A 17,485-nucleotide genomic window follows, 5' to 3' on the forward strand; every position below is an offset into this window, starting at 1 on the left:
ATGTAGTACATGTAGAGACAAGTTTGAATCTTAAAACCTTCACTTCAGTTACACAGTAGTGGGTTTAGTGATCAGAGGGTGGCTGATTCAAGCCCCACCACTGTCAAGTTGCCACTCTTGGGCTCCTGAGTAAGACCCTTAACCTTTAAAGTCACAACTGTAAGTCGCTTTGGATAAAAGCGCTAAATGCTGTTCATGTAAACTGACAGTGTAAATGTTTTGGAAATGTTTTTGTGTACAGTTTAACAGTTAAATACCTTAACCATTGGGTTTAGATATGTCATGTGTGGTGTTATTTGGTGCCTGCATGGATGGTGTGTTACTACGAGACAAGTAAGTGTTATTTTTATCAGTGTTTCAGGCAGACAGACAGACAGACAGATAGATAGATAGACAGATAGATAGATGCTTTTTAATGTTTGACTCTTGATTCTCTTGTGTTGTGTATTATTAGGTTTGGCAAGTCTGTAAAAGGAAGACCTGTGATAGGCACTTTGGCATGGCCTTCACATTGGTTGATTGTGATTGGCTCATTCTTTTCCTGTTGCGGTGCGGGATTACAGAGCCTTACCAGCGCTCCCAGACTGCTGCATGCCATTGCACATGATGGAATCATTCCATTCCTACAGGTTACTGCCACAATTCTTTTACAGTACAGCTGATATACTGAAATACATGCCATTTGTTATATTTTAATAAAATATACTCCAAAAAAGGGTGTTATGTCACACATACCGTATATACAATGAATATTAAAAAAAAAACTTCTATGCATGTTGCTCTATGTGTCCTCAAGGTGTTTGGTCACAGTAAATCCAACGGTGAGCCAACCTGGGCTTTGTTGCTGACTGTAGGAATCTGTGAAATTGGCATTCTTATTGCCTCACTGGATGCTGTCACTCCTATTCTTTCAATGTAAGTATGAATATCAGCTCTCTTTTTACTTTTTCATCTGTTACTACTGGAAAGGACAACCATAGAAGAATGCCACTATCATTTCTAGTGTCACTGCTGTAAAAGAAAAGATGCTGCAGAGTGACATATACAAATCCTATTCTCTCAGTTCTCTCAGGGTTATCACCCAAAAACGTATTATCTCCCCAAAATCCATTTCCTTGTAATGGATTGGTGCCCTGTCTAAGATCTTATCCTGGTATATTTCTGGGCCCACTATATTCACCTTTACCCTGACCAAAATAAAGTGGTTATTAATATGGTTAGCTTGAGTTTCCTCCAGTTTCCTCCCACAAGCCCCCTATGAATGAGTGTGATGGACTGTTGACCTGTCCAAACTGTTTCCTGCCTTTTGCCCAGTTAACTGTACCCACTATGACCCTGAATAGAATAAAGTGGTGGTAAAACACAGAACAAATTAATAAATCCATATCAGTGTATTAATTGTTTACACCCTAGATACAAAGAATATCCAGCTTAAAATTATGCCATGGGGATCAAGAGCAGTATGTCTTAATGTGTCTCCATAATATTTCCCCATTCCAAAAGTACACTATTATTAATATAATTGAGGTAAAATATGTAATATTTAATTGTAAAGCAGAACAGTTCATTTAAGGTCTGACTTGCATAGTCTGTGTTATTATCTCTTAATGCTTCATGATGATCTCTTTCGTTTTTTTCCTGGTGCAGGTTTTTCTTGATGTGCTACCTGTTTGTCAACTTGGCTTGTGCAGTCCAAACTCTACTACGCACCCCAAATTGGAGGCCCAGGTTTAAGTTCTATCACTGGTATGTCACCCAAGTGCAATTTGTGTCATTCTATTGAATAATATATATGTATACACTGATCAGCCATAACATTAAAACCACCTCCTTGTTTTTTACGCTCACTGTCCATTTTATCAGCTCCACTTACCATATAGGAGCACTTTGTAGTTCTACACTTACTGACTGTAGTCCATCTGTTTCTCTACATACTTTGTTAGCTTTTACCCTGTTCTTCAATGATCAGGACCACTACAGAGTTGGTATTATTTGGGTGTTGGATCATTCTCAGCACTGCAGTGACAATGACATGGTGGTGGTGTGTTAGTGTGTGTTGAGCTGGTATGAGTGGTTTAGACACAGCAGCGCTGCTGGAGTTTTTAAATACCGTGTCCACTCACTGTCCACTCTATTAGACACTCCTACCTGGTTGGTTCACCTTGTAGATGTAAAGTCAGAGACGGACGCTCATCTATTGCTGCTGTTTGAGTTGGTCATCTTCTAGACCTTCATCAGTGGTCACAGGACGCTGCCCACGGGGCACTGTTGGCTGTATATATTTGGTTGGTGGACTACTCTCAGTCCAGCAGTGACAGTGAGGTGTTTAAAAAATCAGCATTGCTGTGTCTTATCCACTCATACTAGCACAACACACACTAACACACCACCACCATGTCAGTGTCACTGCAGTGCTGAGAATGATCCACCACCTAAATAATACCTGGTCTGTGGTGTTCCTGTGGGGGTCCTGACCATTGAAGAACAGGGTGAAAGCAGGCTAAAAAGGTATGGAGAGAAACAGATGGACTACAGTCAGTAATTGTACCTACAAAGTGCTTCTATATGGTAAGTGGAGCTGATAAAATGGACAGTGTGTAGAAACAAGGAGGTGGTTTTAATGTTATGGCTGATCAGTATAAATAAATGACACTTCTACCCAAAAGCAGTACTACTTACAGTACTATAACTGTCTAAACAAATATGGGTTAAAGGCCTTGCTCAATGGCCCAACAGTGTGGCAATGGCGGGGCTTGGACCAATGACCTTTCGATTACTTGTTCAGTACTTTTACCACTAGGCTACAACTGCCCTAGACAGTAGTACCTCTCGTTTGCTGTATGTAATTGTTCATTGGCACTCATCTCTTTTATATTTATGACTCACCCAAATCTATTTATATGTATGACTCAGATGCACCACACCCACAGTAACAATATAGTCTTATTGTTTTAGTGTTTTGTATATTCAATCCCTATAAAATAACTGATCTGCTTCTAATCCCATAGGAGTCTTTCACTACTGGGCATGACCCTTTGTCTCTCTCTTATGTTTATTTCATCTTGGTACTATGCCCTGGTGGCCTTGCTGATAGCAGGATGCATATATAAATACATTGAATACAGAGGGTGAGTCAGTTTTCCTTCAATTTTGTGTGATATTAAAAATATCATTTTAATATAAACAAAATGTATTCATAACAAACGGCAGAGGTTTTCTTTATAATATGTTTTTAAACCTACAGGGCAGAGAAGGAGTGGGGGGATGGAATTAGAGGGCTGTCTCTAAATGCAGCACGATACGCTCTAATAAAGCTTGAGCAAGTGCCGCCACACACCAAGAACTGGAGGTAAGTTTGAATTTTTTTTAACAGTACCAGCTTCCATTAAGAGAGTACTTTTATTTATTTTATAAATGCTTGAGTTAGGATAAATCTTTACTTTTGTTTTTACACATGTGGTATCTTTTAGGCCCCAGCTGCTCGTGTTGCTGAAACTGGATTCTGATTTGGCAGTGAAACACCCACGACTGCTTTCTTTCACCTCTCAGCTGAAAGCCGGTAAAGGCCTGACCATCGTCTCTTCTGTACTGCAGGGAACTTACATGACACAAAGTGCTGAGGCCAAGCAAGCTGAATCGGTGAGCATAAAAAAAGCAGAACACATAAAGCTCATCGCTGTCAATCATCTTGTTAATGTGTTTCATATTGCTAAAGGAACAAGCTTAATGGCTGACATGGCTTTGTTTATTTATTTATTTATTTATTAGGATTTAATGTTTTACACACTTTGGTTACATTCATGATAGAAACGGTAATCGTTACACGAGATTAATCAGTTCACAAGTTTGATGTCTTACACAGTCATGGACAATCTCCAATTCATCTCACTTGCATATCTTTGGACTGTGGGAGGAAACCGGAGCTCCCGGAGGAAACTCCACACAGAAAGGACCCGGACCGCCTCACCTGGGGATCGAACCCAGGACCTTCTTGCTGTGAGGCGACAGTGCTACCCACTGAGCCGCCGTGCCAAAGCTGTCTTAAAAACTTAAATTCAAAATAATAATCAGTAAATTCAGAAAAGGTTATTAGGTTATTCATACGCCGATTCTTGATTAGCTGTACTTTATTCTTTGTTTTTCTGGTCAGCCCATCCAATTTATACAGCTGAGCTGCACTGCATTCATGGCTCCAAAGGCTGGAATGTTTTTTAGCCATCTCAGCCACCACCTTTACAACAAGAATTTGCCTTCAAGGCCTGACTAAATCACACAGTGGAAAATGTAGACCGGTAGCATTTTAGCTGCAAAATGTGCTTAGTTGCTGCATAGTATAGAAAAAAGCAACAGCTTATTAAAAATTATTATAATATAGGCTAAAAAATGAATATCCAAACTAAAGGCTAATATGAAGTTAATTTAATAATATCCTATCATAATGTATTAATTTGGGAATCAGAACTCAAGCCCTATCTGGATATTGTAAAGGAAAGTATTTATCTTTTTTTAATAACAAAGTTATGTACAAGTAAGGCAAGGCATCTGCATCAGTGGAATCTGTGGTTCTAAGTAATAAGTAATAGGTTTTGAGTTCTTCAGAAGGCAGTTTCCCTTTAACTTTCCATGTGGTTACATGGTGGCACAGCAGGTAATGTTGGTGCCACATAGAAGGTTGGTTAAAGTACATGAATAAAAAATAAACAATGTAATATGTGGCTGCTGTTTTAAAATCCAATGAATGGTATAAATTAGTGATTCAAATTTAGGGGATCACAACCCAAAAGCAGACAAGGACATAATGATCTCAGGTCGACATATAGCATGGCTGCTTTGTAGTTAAAATATTGTGGCAAGACTATTTGAGATAACTGGTTTAGACAAAACCACATAACCAGCTTCTTTGTTTACAGAACGTCAAGGCGGCCATGCATGCAGAAAAAACCAAAGGCTTCTGTCATGTTGTGGTTTGCTCCAACCTAAGAGACGGATTCTCCAACCTGATCCAGTCAGCTGGACTGGGAGGCATGAAACACAACACTGTCCTGATGGCCTGGCCCAGCAACTGGAGACGGGCAGAGGACTCCCTCTCCTGGAGGAACTTCATAGGTGCGTACATCCAGCTACTCATGGTCACTGATTAGAACACAAGTACATTTTAAGCTTTAAATTAGACTGGAAATCTTGAAGGGATTAAAATAGAGTGAAGATTTATAGCTTTCTGGGAGGGCTGTCGGGAAATGAAAACCAAGACTATTGCTCAGGTTTATATTAAGGCCATTTTTGGTGTAGTTGGAATTGTAGTTTGAATGTGTGGGTCATGAAATTTGATGGGTGAGGTGCAGACAAAGAACTATGTTTAGGAAAACAACTGCTCCCTATCAGCCCAGTAATGTGAATAGCTTCATTCTAGTCAAGGTTGCACTGGGTCTGGTGAGTGATTCCTCTCGGCTGCTTCCATTAGGAATAGCCAGAAGGGATCATTTATTTGCATATTTGATTTGGCACCATTTTTGATGACTTCTTGATGCCCTTACTGACGCAACCCTCCTAATTATTCAGGCTTGTCCCCCCCCCCCCCCCCCCCCCAATAGCTAGGTTTAAGTAACATCATGCATCTTCTGTATTTGTAAACCCAGACCAGAATTTAAACCCCCACAAGAGGCACAGGAGTGGGATTGGCACACCCAAAAACTGTGACAAAGAGTGCAACAAAGTGTTTGCACCCTGGACAAGATGCCAGCATACCACAAGGCAACAAACACTTAATGCAGCTAATTCACCTACTGGCGTGTTTTTAGAAGTGGAATAAGACAAACAGTGGGAGAAAATCTAAAACATCTCACAGACAGTAACCAGGGGTAAGAAATGAACCCATAGCTCCAGAACCTATGTCTGATGTACAGCAGCTTCTCATTCAGCTACACAACCACACCACCCACAAATAAATATGGAAGGCAAAGTGTTGAAGGTACGACTGCTTGTGTGTTTTGGTAGGGCTTGGGAGGGACCAGATAGGGACTTTGTGAGCTAAAAATTATTAGTTTTTTTGCATTCTTTACCCAGTGGAGTTAATCTTGAAAAGGTCAAGTCAAGTAAAAATGGCTAGCAAGGGTGTACAAATCATAAATGATGTTAGCTAGACTGGTTCTATTTTTGGTTCGGCTGTAATGTTAATGTTAATGGTAGGTAGCAAAACTAAATCCTTATGTATAATGTGGTGGGTGGCACACAGCTCCATGATCCCATGTAAGATCCTTATCTCCTTTTACTGTCTCAGATGATTATAACATGTTCATCCTGTGTATTAATGGGTTTCTGCAGGTACACTGATATGACAAAAATATGCCATTAAGCAAAACTGGCTACTATAATTTGCCTTTAGATGTGAGTAAGTTCAAACAAACTCTACTGATACCCGGGATATGTAATAACTTGGAATCATTCATTCATTTTTACTAGTCCCGGCATGCTGGGATGCCAGGATGCATGATGCCAAAGCAACACACACCTAGATTTGCTTACTCACCTGAGTATTGAGTACATTTATGCAACTCCTTACAGACAGTGACTCACTCTACCAGTCAAAGTGAATAACAAGACAAATTTATGAGGAGCTTTATCTAAAAAATCTTACCCAGGGTACCCAGGTAAATTATTTATCCACCTTTACATAGACTAACCTGAACTATTTCCTCTCACAGAAACAATAAGAGAAACCACATCAGCACAGCAGGCTCTGCTTGTGGCAAAGAACATCAACCAATTTCCCAGCAACACAGACCGTCTGACTGAAGGCACCATCGATGTGTGGTGGATTGTCCATGATGGAGGTTTGCTCATGCTGCTGCCATTCCTGCTCCGCCAGCACAAGGTACAAAGTCAAGAAATGCTCAGTGTAGTTTAATAGTGAAATCAGAGTAAAAAGTCTTACACTGAGGCTTCTTGTAGGTCTGGAAGAAGTGCAAGATGCGCATCTTTACTGTGGCACAGCTGGATGACAACAGCATTCAGATGAAGAAGGATCTGCACATGTTTATGTACCAGCTGCGTCTGAATGCTGAAGTGGAGGTGGTGGAGATGGTAAGACGTGCTTGCACTGATTGTGGGGGTTTAAAAGGGTTTATTATATATTTGTGATTGTTTAGTGATGTACATATATTTTAATTCTCACAGTTTGACCATGGATACAAAAGATGGAAGTAGATGGAAAAATAACACTATTTGCAACAGTTAATAAAGAATACCTGGCTGGAAAACACATAGATAATTAACTTACTAAACTATTTGTTTCATGTCATTTTTCAATTAATTTTGCATTTGGTTTACATGTAAAGAAGCAGATCCAGCAGTACTTTATAGACAAGAGACTCTGTTCACATACACAATACTTATTCTAGTCGTTTAAAATGAACTAGGTCTCCAACCTAGGCATGGTTACCATCTTCTGACTTGCTGACTCACTGTCTTAACCACTTATCCAATCAGGGTCAAGTGGGGGTGGGGTGCTGGAGCCTATCCCAGCTTTTCAATGGGCGTAAGGCACATAGTAACACCCTGGACGGGGCGGCAGTTTATTGCAGGGCAGACACACATACATAAACACACACACACGTACACACCCATTCACCTATAGGGCAATTCAGTGTCTCCAATTAACCTGGCTGCATGTTTTTGGACTGTGGGAGGAAACCGGAGCTCCGGGAGGAAACCCACACAGACACGGGGAGAACATGCAAACTCTGCACAGAAAGGACCCAGACTGCCCCGCCTGGGGATTGAATCCAGGACCTTCTTGCTGTGAGGCGACAGTGCTACCCACTTAGCCACCGTCCTGCCCTTTGTTTAGACTAGGCAAAATCTCTTTAATGAATACCGGCCAGCAAAAGCTTTTTCATTATTGGTCTTTATGATGTATTAGGGGTGTTGGATCTCAGACAATGAAGAGATTAGAGCACAACACCTAGATTAGAGATTAGAACCCAGTGGTCAGATGACTTTAAATTTAAACTGTTTGGAAAACAAGAATGTTATTATTTAGTGTGATAAATATCCTTTTTTAGCCCTGTACGATGTTTTACGACTTGTAAGATGCTGATATTTGGATTTGTAATGTGACAGTATTTTTACACTTTGCTTTGTTTCTGTTTGTAAGCATGAGAGTGATATCTCAGCCTTCACCTATGAGAAGACCTTGGTAATGGAGCAGCGTTCCCAGTTGCTGAGACAGATGCAGCTGTCCAAAAATGAGAGAGAAAGAGAGGTAATAAACAAGGACTTTACATTGAACTGTTCAGGTGGTTGAAACTGCAAACCAATTGCTCTTTCTTTGCTAATCATTGTGTTACATGTGATGTGACGTTTGTTAGATTCAAACCATAACTGATCAGTCAAGGAGCTCTATCAAGAGGAAAAAACACCAGAAGGAACTCATACCGAACACCTTACAAGTGCCTGGTGTTGATAACACTGAGCATGAGGTAAAATTTTTTTTAGGTTCATACATGTTTACAAAGAAGGTTGTGTTTGGGTGGGTGGGTGTGTGTGTGTTTGGGGGGGGGGGGGGGGGGCACTACATGACCAAAAAGTATGTGGACTGTTTTATTGAGCTCAATTATCACACTACCACTACCAGCCCCGGTTCTGGACTGCTTTGCTTGGGGGGGCAAAGACACAATTTGGGGGGGCAATGCCCCCCTCAGCCCCCCCCTAGCGCCGGCCCTGACCACTACCATATTTGACTTTAGCATGCTGGTACGATGTAATACTGGATAATATGTTGTGTTAGCTTTAAGCCAGATCTAACAAAACCCATGTTTGTTAATCCTTTAGACCCAAATGTCACATGAAAAGAACTCTAAAGGCCATTCGGGTAACCAGGAGAAGAGCACCCCCACCTCTGATCGTATCCAAATGACCTGGACAAAAGAGAAGTATGTTGCTGACAGAAACCGTCACCGTGAGGCCAGTGCAGCTGTACGGGACATCTTCAGCATGAAACCGTGAGTAGCACGAGAAATGACAAGAAAACTGCTCAGAAATTTGTAAAATACTACACTCATCAGTAACTTTATTGGGAACGCCTGTACTATGTAAAATGATGTCAAATCAGCAGACGTGGCAGCATTGCAAACCCTAACAATTATACAAAAATAAATCAAGAGCCTTACTAACTTACTTTGTCATGCAATTAGAATTTATAGAGAAAAGTGTGAAAATAAGATATATCAGGTTGAAATGGCCAGACTGGTTTAAGCTTACTACAAGACTATGGTAACTAAAATAATCAGTCCTTACAATCATAGTGAGCACAAAAGCATCTCAGAATACACAAACTTAAACCTCAGGACAGATACAATAACTACAATAACACACCAACACTTAGGGTTCCACTCCTGTCAGCCCAGAACAGATGAATCAGAATTTCTACTATGACATTTACATTTTCGGCATTTGGCAGACGCTCTTATCCAGAGCGACTTACAGTAGTGCTTCCATAGTAGTACATACAGATCATGACATACAGATCATAGGTTTAGAATGTGTTGTAAACAGCTTAGATCTACCTACTTTGTGTCAGGAGTTCAGGCTGGTAGTTGTGGTGTAATGGTATTGGGTAATACACACAATTAACATTACATTCTCAGCATTTATCAGATGCTTTCATCCAAAGTGACTTACAGTAGTGTGACAGAATATAGTCTGAGCAATTGAGGGTTAAGGGCCTTGCTTAAGGGCCCAACAGCAGCAACTTGGCAGAGGTGCATTTTGATTACTTGTCCAGTACCTTAACCACTAGGCTACAGCCACCCTACAATTAACCTTATAAAATCTTCCAACATGATAATGCACCATGTTACAAACTGGTTTCTTCTTTCATAACAATGTGTTAAGTCTACTTCAATGGCCTTCCTAGTCATTATATCCAAATCCAATAAATGACTAAAGTACCTAGTGGTTAAAATGGTTGGAATGTGGTAGACCAAGAAATTTGTTTTATGAATGTTAAGCTGTCAAATCTGCAGTTATTATAATTATAATTTTTCATGCACTCTTGTCGACATGGGCCAACAATTTAAAGGAATATTTCCAGCACTTCATGATTAGGGGGTTTTGCCTAGTAATGGCAATATGACAACATGATTTGGGAATTTAAGTTGTAAGGGTAAGGGGAAGCTTATAAGAGTAGTAAGAATAGGTAGCAAAGTTGTAGGAAGAACTAAAAAACATATGGAAGATTGGTAGAGGGACCATATTTACAAAAAGGCATGAAGATAATAAAAAACTTGAATTACTATCAGGCAGGCGGTATAGGATGCAGAGGGCAACTATGAGCATATAAAATAGGTCTTTTTTAACCAAATTCTGTATAAACTGTGAATTCCTAAGCCTGTAATCATGTGATACATTCATAGTGAATGATATTTTATGTGATATTTGTCATAAATGTTATGTATGTTTTTAATATATGAATGTTGTGTATATTTTACGGCCATGAGTGTCCGAAGACAAATTTCCAAACAGTAGATAATAAATTATTGTATTATATTCTATAATAAAATAAAAATATGTAGTTTCTAATAGTCACTCATGAATGTATGTAATTTATACTGTGATTGTTATATATTACGGATAATTATTTGTGCTAATCATTCCACAGTATTTGTTATATATATTATTGATAATTATATGTGATAATATTACATGGATATAAATTTTTCATGCAATTCTGACATCTATTTTTCTTGGATCTTCTTTCTAGGGAGTGGGGGAACCTGTAAGTCATATTTTATTTGTTCATGACATTAATATCTAAGTGGAAATGTCTTTCTGTTGTAACACACAACAAATCCCAATTTTCTTTTTCACAGAAACCAATCGAATGTCAGGAGGATGCACACTGCAGTGAAACTGAATGAAGTCATGGTCAATAAATCCCAGAATGCTCATCTTGTCTTACTGAATATGCCTGGACCACCTAAAAACAAGGGGGGTGATGAGAATTGTATCCTTTTTAATGCAATATCATATCATTATTTTACATTTAAGATCTATGCACATGGGGAGGTTTTTTTTAATGTTTTATAGTGTAATATTTTATAAAGACATCTGAGCTGCCTTGAGTTCAAATGCAGTTCAAAAATGCATAAATGGTCTTAAACCATTTTCTGAAACATAGTTTTGTTAATCTACAGTACTTGGGGAATTGTGGATAAATATGCACAATAAGAAAGTGACACACTTGCTGTACGTTATGTGTCCCAGCTGAAGTGTAATTATCTCCCATTAGATAAATGTGATATCATAAGATCACAATATCATATACTGTAGCAAAAAGGGCAGGTTGTACCTATAAAAACAGTCTTCTTTATAGATATTACATCACAACAAGTTATCATATAATTATATAATAATTAATTATGTATCATGATCATTAAACCTTGACTGAATTTCACCAGACATGGAATTTTTGGAGGTATTAATGGAAGGTTTGGAGCGAGTTCTGCTTGTACGAGGTGGAGGCAGAGAGGTCATCACCATCTACTCATAGCCCAAGGATGGAATAAACTCTGGAGCTCTATGAAGAGTGAAATTTTGTAGTATTTAAGGATGAAAATGTATAGAAAATCTACGTTTCAGCCCTTACTGATCAAGAGAGGACATCTGCTCACATCTGATGAAATCTGATTATCCTTTGAATAGAACTCTCTATACAATTTAATGTCAGTGTAAAAAAACTTGCTACAAAAACGAAGATGGTCATTTTAATACCATGGAATATGATTATGTCAATACGCCAGTGTTCTGCCAACTGAAACCAGACATTATTTCTTCTTACATCCCTGTTCAGGTGTCGAAAAAGTGCAAAGAAAAGTTCTCACCTAATTCCATAATGCAGCAGTTTGGCTGCCACACAGGAGCAGGGTCTAGAGGACCTGTTTTAAACCTTACCTTCGTTCACTCTCTGTGATGAGTTTGGCATGTTTTACCTGTTTTTTTCTGGCTGCTCCTATGTGCAGGTGAGTGTGTAATTGAGTGAATGGGTGTGTAATGTGTGTAGGTCTGCCTCCTGCCCATTGTTTTAGGGTGGCACCAGTTTTAGAACGATTTCATTTTTTGTAACTACTTTTTTTTTCAAATGATAACATTCAAAATATTACTGTTTTTTTATTTATTTATTTTTTATTTTTTATATATTGTACTATTTTCTTTGCCTAGGAATAATTATGATGAGGGCGAAACTGTGGCACACCTGTGGGTTTCCTTTGGGATGCTCCAGTCTTTTCCCTCAAGTTCAAAGACATGCAGTCAGTTTGACTGGTGTGTGTGTGTGTGCACCCTGTGATAGGCTGGCGACCTGTTTAGGGTGTTTGCTACCTTTCATCCAATGAATCAGACCCACCACAACCCTGACTAGGATAAAGTGGTGGTAAAATGAATGAATACATAATTATAAGGCTTTTAAGATATATTTTACTTACTAGTTGGAAAACTATCCCAGGGAATTTAGATAGACAGATAGACAGATGTATGGTTGGATGGATCGATGGATGGCTGAATGATAGATGGATGATTTGACGGACATATCCATCAAAGAATTGCCCTGATGAATTCATCCACACATCCATTCCTCCAACTATCCATTCATCCTCCTTCACTACAATTTTACTTTTATAATTATCATGTGCTGCTATTACAATAGGGAATTTTCAATTTTAACTTGTTTTAACAGTTTCGATTTTAACTTGAAATGTGATGCTATTGGAGATTCATCCTGTTGAAGTCTGATTTATGTGCACATGTTCAGATTATCCTGAATGAAATGTAATTTATAGTGTAAGTTGTGTGCTGGTAAAAATATTTTCCACATACAGAGTTGTTAAGTCTGTACATTAAGAATATGTACATAGATAGGATCTCAAAAGTGAAAGACTGTATGACTTGGTTTTGTTGCCGTCGTCAAAAATGATTGTTTATGGGTGTTGTAATCCATTTTTATTACTACAAAGTCAATATCAGACTTTAAGAGGGACTTCTCTTCTACTTGTATTAATTACAGATGAAGCTGTTAAAATACACTGTGCATTACTCCCCTTTTTAAATAAAGAAAATTTGTGTTGACCAGGCCATGTCTGAGGTGTATCAAGTGACAAATTTAATGCAAACCCAAATTTGAGTGTGTTAGTGAGCTGCCTGTATAGCTTTAAGAGGCCTTTAAACAGTGAGTCTGTGAGTCTTTGGAACTGTAACTGGGTGGTACACATAAACCCCAATTTTTCTTCATATTTTCTTCATATACTCCAGGTAGTGTTTGCTTTTTGTCTTTGCATTCCCCCTTTTTCTCCCAATCTAGTTATTTCAAATTAATGCGAATTGAAATATCACGAGAGAACAATATACTCTTCGAGTTCAAATCTCAGCTCTGCTACCGGTTGGCTGAACACCTAGCAGACACAGTTTGGCAGCACCTGCAGCAGACACATTTGGCCACTAGTCTGCTGGGTGGGAACAGCCCAGACTAAAAAAGGGGGTGAGGTCTTTTACGCTGTGTGGTTACTGGAGGAACGCTGTGACTTTCCCTGTGCGAGACTGTCTGTGGTCAGGGGTCAGTGGTGCACGTTGGAGGGAGCATGTGTCAGGCAAATATACCCTCTTCAATAGTTATCGGGTTCCCCAGCTGCAGAAGACTAATTGGCTAGGCTAAATTGGTAAAATATGGAGAAAATGCATAAATAACATAGTAAAAAAGATCTCTCTTCCCCCCTATTAATTATGCTTATAAATACTTAACTGTTTTTATATTTATAAGTACAAAGTCAAAAGACATTATTTGTGTTCATTTAAAGTGGCTTAATGTGTATAGAGTGTATAAAATATATTTTAAAATGTATATATATTTGGCAGGGGTTGTTGTCATGGTGATGGTGGACGCTGGCGCATTTGGCTGCCGCTGCCGTTGCTGTATTTTGTCATGTTTTGCCGTGTTTTGTTGTATTTTTGTCATGTTTTTCTTTTGTTTTCGTCTTTTTGTGGTCTCTGCCGCTCCTGTTTTTCATCGGATGGTCTCGGCGTCTGTTGGGTACTGGATGGTGATGGTGAACGCTGGCGCATTTGGCTGCCGCTACCGTTACCGTATTTTATTATTTTTTGAATTTTAATTAGTAAATGATCTTATTGGTGGATTATCGCTACTCCTTCAGGAACGGGAGGACAACATTCAGTCTGGACTGAATTGGATTTTATTGCACCCGGAGTTTTCTGGACTTAATCTGTACTATCGCTTGCCTAACACGAGCCGTTGCTGCCCTGCTCCAACTCTGAATTTGCTGTGGCAATTTTAGTCCTGTTTGGATTTATTCATGGACTTTACCCTGCCTCGGGTAATGATTCAAAGTCTGCCATATACTTTCACATATACGGTGATATGCCTTATTACTCGGGACCGGAGCTGCTGCGCTTAAATTCAAACACTCGACTGCCTACTGAGGTTTACACACGCTGTGTTGCTATGGGAACAGTACGACGCCCATGTTACATCTATCGGGATCCCGCCGCAGCATTTGCATGTCTGGAAGCTTTACACGGCTTGGCTCCGAGCTATATCGCAGACCTTCTCTGTGTTCACTCCACTCCACAAGCTCCACGATCTTCCAACCAGCTTACCTATTCCACGCTCTCAAAATGAGGTTCAAGGGTGACAGTCTTCCACTTTTCATAAAGGAGTCCCACACAATAGATGCATTTAAGTTAAATTTGAAAAGTAATTTGTTTGTTTTTTTGGCATTTGAGTCCATTTGTGGTTTTATTTGATTTACATGTTTATATGTTGGTGCGTATGTATGTTGTTTTGTATGTATGTTAATTATTTGTTAAATGTTGCATAGTTGAACTGATTTTAATGTTTTAGCACTTTGAGATTTGTTTTCAAATGTAAAGTGCGTTATAAATAAAATGTATTATTATTATTATTATTATATTATAAACTGCTCATTTTTTAGTCGAATCAGTTTTGATAAACCTGATCTCAGAAGTTTGCTGACCGTTTCTTCATTTAAAGGTAACAAATAACATGGTCATTTATCTCTACATTTAGCCTTGTGATGCCTCTTAAACTAATAAACGTCACTGTAGGGAAAATCAATCAGTGTTTAACTGTGAAAAGTGTCTTCATAAAGCAAGGTCAGCACTGCCAGGCATCAGTCTTTGTATCTCACTGTTTCTCTTTTCCATTTCTTATTTAATATAAAAAATCTGTACAATTTTGTCCTCATTAATAATATGGAGACTATTTTAAAGTTCTATCACTGACTTAGAACTTTACTAAAGGAAACATTTGTAAGGTTCTTGTAAATTAAGTGCAAGATTGTTGAATTACAGAAAGGCTCATTGCTGATTGTCAGACTTTGATTATGAAAGACCAAAATGAGTTCGAATAACAGAAGAATAGAATGTTTACCTGTAGTGATTTCTCCAGGAGTTTAAAAATGAATGTTTGTAAATCATGTATTTGTATGTATATTTAGAATCACTAATTAGCCATATAGTCCTTTGTACTGCTACCTAGATATGTTTATTTTATAAGAAAAATGGGTAATCAATGTGTTGTGTTTACTGATAAACTGCCACGTGAGAGTAAGTACATACATTACAAGCCAAGCCTATGACATGCTTTGCAAAAAAAATGGAGATGCACAGGCAGACATCAGTGTTCTTAAACAGCATTTATTACTTGTAATAATAATTATATGTAACATATACATTGAAAACAATCAACACTGCATTTTCAGATCATGTGTTGCCCTTTAAACAAACATCATTTTGGGGTGTGCAGGGAAATAATAAACATTTAAATGGACTGTTATCAATAATTAAAATACACACAATTTTATTACTTATTGGTGTCGGTTTGACTGTGTGTAATAGGCCTAAATAATCACGTGCAGACAAAGTAAACAGGCTATAAACAAAACAGCTTTCAATACAGTGTTGTTACCGTTATAGAGAAACAAAATTGTGGGTACTGTGTGTTTTATGTGTATGTTTCCATACCCACAGGCAGTGATAGTTCAGTGGTTAAGGTACTGGACTATTATTCAGAAGGTTGCTGCCAAATTGCTACTGTTGGGCCCTTAATTGTAACTCACTTTGAATGAAAATGTCTGCTAAATGATGTATGTTAAATGTAATGAAAATGCAAAGGAGTTTAATTATTTAATACGGGGATACAGAAAGCATTGCTGGCTGTGCTGTACATTTACAAACTCTTTATAGGAGTCTTCCTCTAATTCTAGAAAAAAAAAATCATTGGCTTTACACGTGTCAGAAAAGTGGTATGCTAGCTTGCAGCCCTTCTCGGTCAATGTGAGTGTAGTGTATGCATCAAATGACCTGCAATAAGGGATCAGGAATGGCTAAAAAAAAACAAAAAAAAAAACAACTGAAACCTAAAACATACAGGTATTTTTTTTTTAACAACAGACCACCGAGATTGCAGTGAAAACTGATTTGTAAATAAAATACACTTAAATTTTTTTTTTTCCCCCAACAGATTAGCTGTTATTTACAACATTGATCAAACTATGGGTTTGGATGAAGAACATCTTTCTCTTCTTGGGTTCCTTCGTATACTGCGATGTCTGTGCAACAGAAGAGTCATGTGTAAGATAAATTCTGATTATTTAGCTCCAAGATTTCAAATCAAGCACATACTAGAAATGTGTTTATGAATAGATTTTAAAGCTCATATCAAAATTAATGTGGCAGAAGGCAATAAGCTTAAAAAATGTATATTGATCAAGTTGCAACAAAAAGTATATGCATAAAAAACCTTAAATGCTAGTTTTCAATACTTAAAAATATTCAGTGTTATTTAATTCTAAATTAAAGGCATTTAAACATGTCACATTTTTGTATTAAATTAATGACAATCTGTATAGGTGTGTACTTACCTTGGAAGATGTTTTGCTCCTGAGATACTTGATAAAACCAAGAACAATATTCCAATAAATGCAGCCATAGCAATCCAGAATATAATAACAATTGAATCTAAAGTAACCAGAGAACAGCTTGAACTTTTCTATACTGTGATTAGTCTTGTGCATTATGTAAAATTTTGGTCAAAGGAAAACTTACATCTGTTGTACTTCAGTGTACTTGCGTCCACAGCCACCGGATCAACGTAATCATAGTAATATTCATACGTCCATTTATATGCTGAAGAGTTATTAGACTTCTCCATTGTCAGTGGCTTCTGTCCGAAAGTGTCTTCTCTTGTTTGTTGGTTTATTAAACCCTCCTCCCATTAAATCAGCTGGCTTCTCCAATCAAGGACCGGCTTGAAGGACAACACCTAGGGTGGAAAAAATTACTCATCTTCATATGTATTGTCTGTATGTCAAATGTTTAACAAGCTGGAGACCAAAGATAATCTTTGTGACACCAGAACCTCCAGGACTGATTACAACTAACTAACTAAATATATAAATAA

The 17,485-nt window shown here is 38.2% G+C and overlaps 2 protein-coding genes across 2 annotated transcripts in view; one reads left to right on the forward strand and one right to left on the reverse strand.

Moving 5' to 3' along the window:
- Positions 1-11,600, forward strand: part of LOC134334053 (solute carrier family 12 member 7-like) — a 31,500-nt gene extending 19,900 nt beyond the window's left edge. Inside the window, exons 11-26 of the mRNA XM_063016218.1 lie at positions 276-333; positions 455-629; positions 797-915; positions 1,648-1,746; positions 3,009-3,128; positions 3,245-3,349; positions 3,471-3,639; positions 4,911-5,106; positions 6,702-6,871; positions 6,949-7,080; positions 8,153-8,260; positions 8,367-8,477; positions 8,830-8,999; positions 10,760-10,774; positions 10,869-11,002; positions 11,457-11,600. Coding sequence (XP_062872288.1) covers positions 276-333; positions 455-629; positions 797-915; positions 1,648-1,746; positions 3,009-3,128; positions 3,245-3,349; positions 3,471-3,639; positions 4,911-5,106; positions 6,702-6,871; positions 6,949-7,080; positions 8,153-8,260; positions 8,367-8,477; positions 8,830-8,999; positions 10,760-10,774; positions 10,869-11,002; positions 11,457-11,548 — 1,973 coding nt within the window. The 3' untranslated portion in view covers positions 11,549-11,600. The remainder of the gene's footprint in view (positions 1-275; positions 334-454; positions 630-796; positions 916-1,647; positions 1,747-3,008; positions 3,129-3,244; positions 3,350-3,470; positions 3,640-4,910; positions 5,107-6,701; positions 6,872-6,948; positions 7,081-8,152; positions 8,261-8,366; positions 8,478-8,829; positions 9,000-10,759; positions 10,775-10,868; positions 11,003-11,456) is intronic.
- A 4,908-nt stretch (positions 11,601-16,508) lies between these two features.
- On the reverse strand, positions 16,509-17,236 carry LOC134334889 (melanocortin-2 receptor accessory protein-like). The gene is made up of 3 exons (XM_063017357.1): positions 17,131-17,236; positions 16,947-17,043; positions 16,509-16,634 (listed from the first exon to the last, which is right to left on the reverse strand). Exons 1-3 carry the CDS (start codon positions 17,234-17,236, stop codon positions 16,571-16,573), a joined length of 267 nt encoding a protein of 88 aa, XP_062873427.1. The 3' UTR covers positions 16,509-16,570.
- Between the last annotated feature and the right edge of the window lie 249 nt (positions 17,237-17,485).

Source organism: Trichomycterus rosablanca, chromosome 20, assembly GCF_030014385.1.
Source record: "Trichomycterus rosablanca isolate fTriRos1 chromosome 20, fTriRos1.hap1, whole genome shotgun sequence".
In the NCBI taxonomy this organism is placed as follows: Eukaryota; Metazoa; Chordata; class Actinopteri; order Siluriformes; family Trichomycteridae; genus Trichomycterus; species Trichomycterus rosablanca.

Coding starts and splice junctions, on each gene's coding strand:
- LOC134334889 (XM_063017357.1), bottom strand. CDS start 17,236: ATGGAGAAGTCTAATAACTCTTCAGCATATAAATGGACGTATGAATAT. Junction 17,044..17,130: donor TACACTGAAGTACAACAGAT/GTAAGTTTTCCT, acceptor TGGTTACTTTAG/ATTCAATTGTTATTATATTC. Junction 16,635..16,946: donor GGAGCAAAACATCTTCCAAG/GTAAGTACACAC, acceptor TCTGTTGCACAG/ACATCGCAGTATACGAAGGA.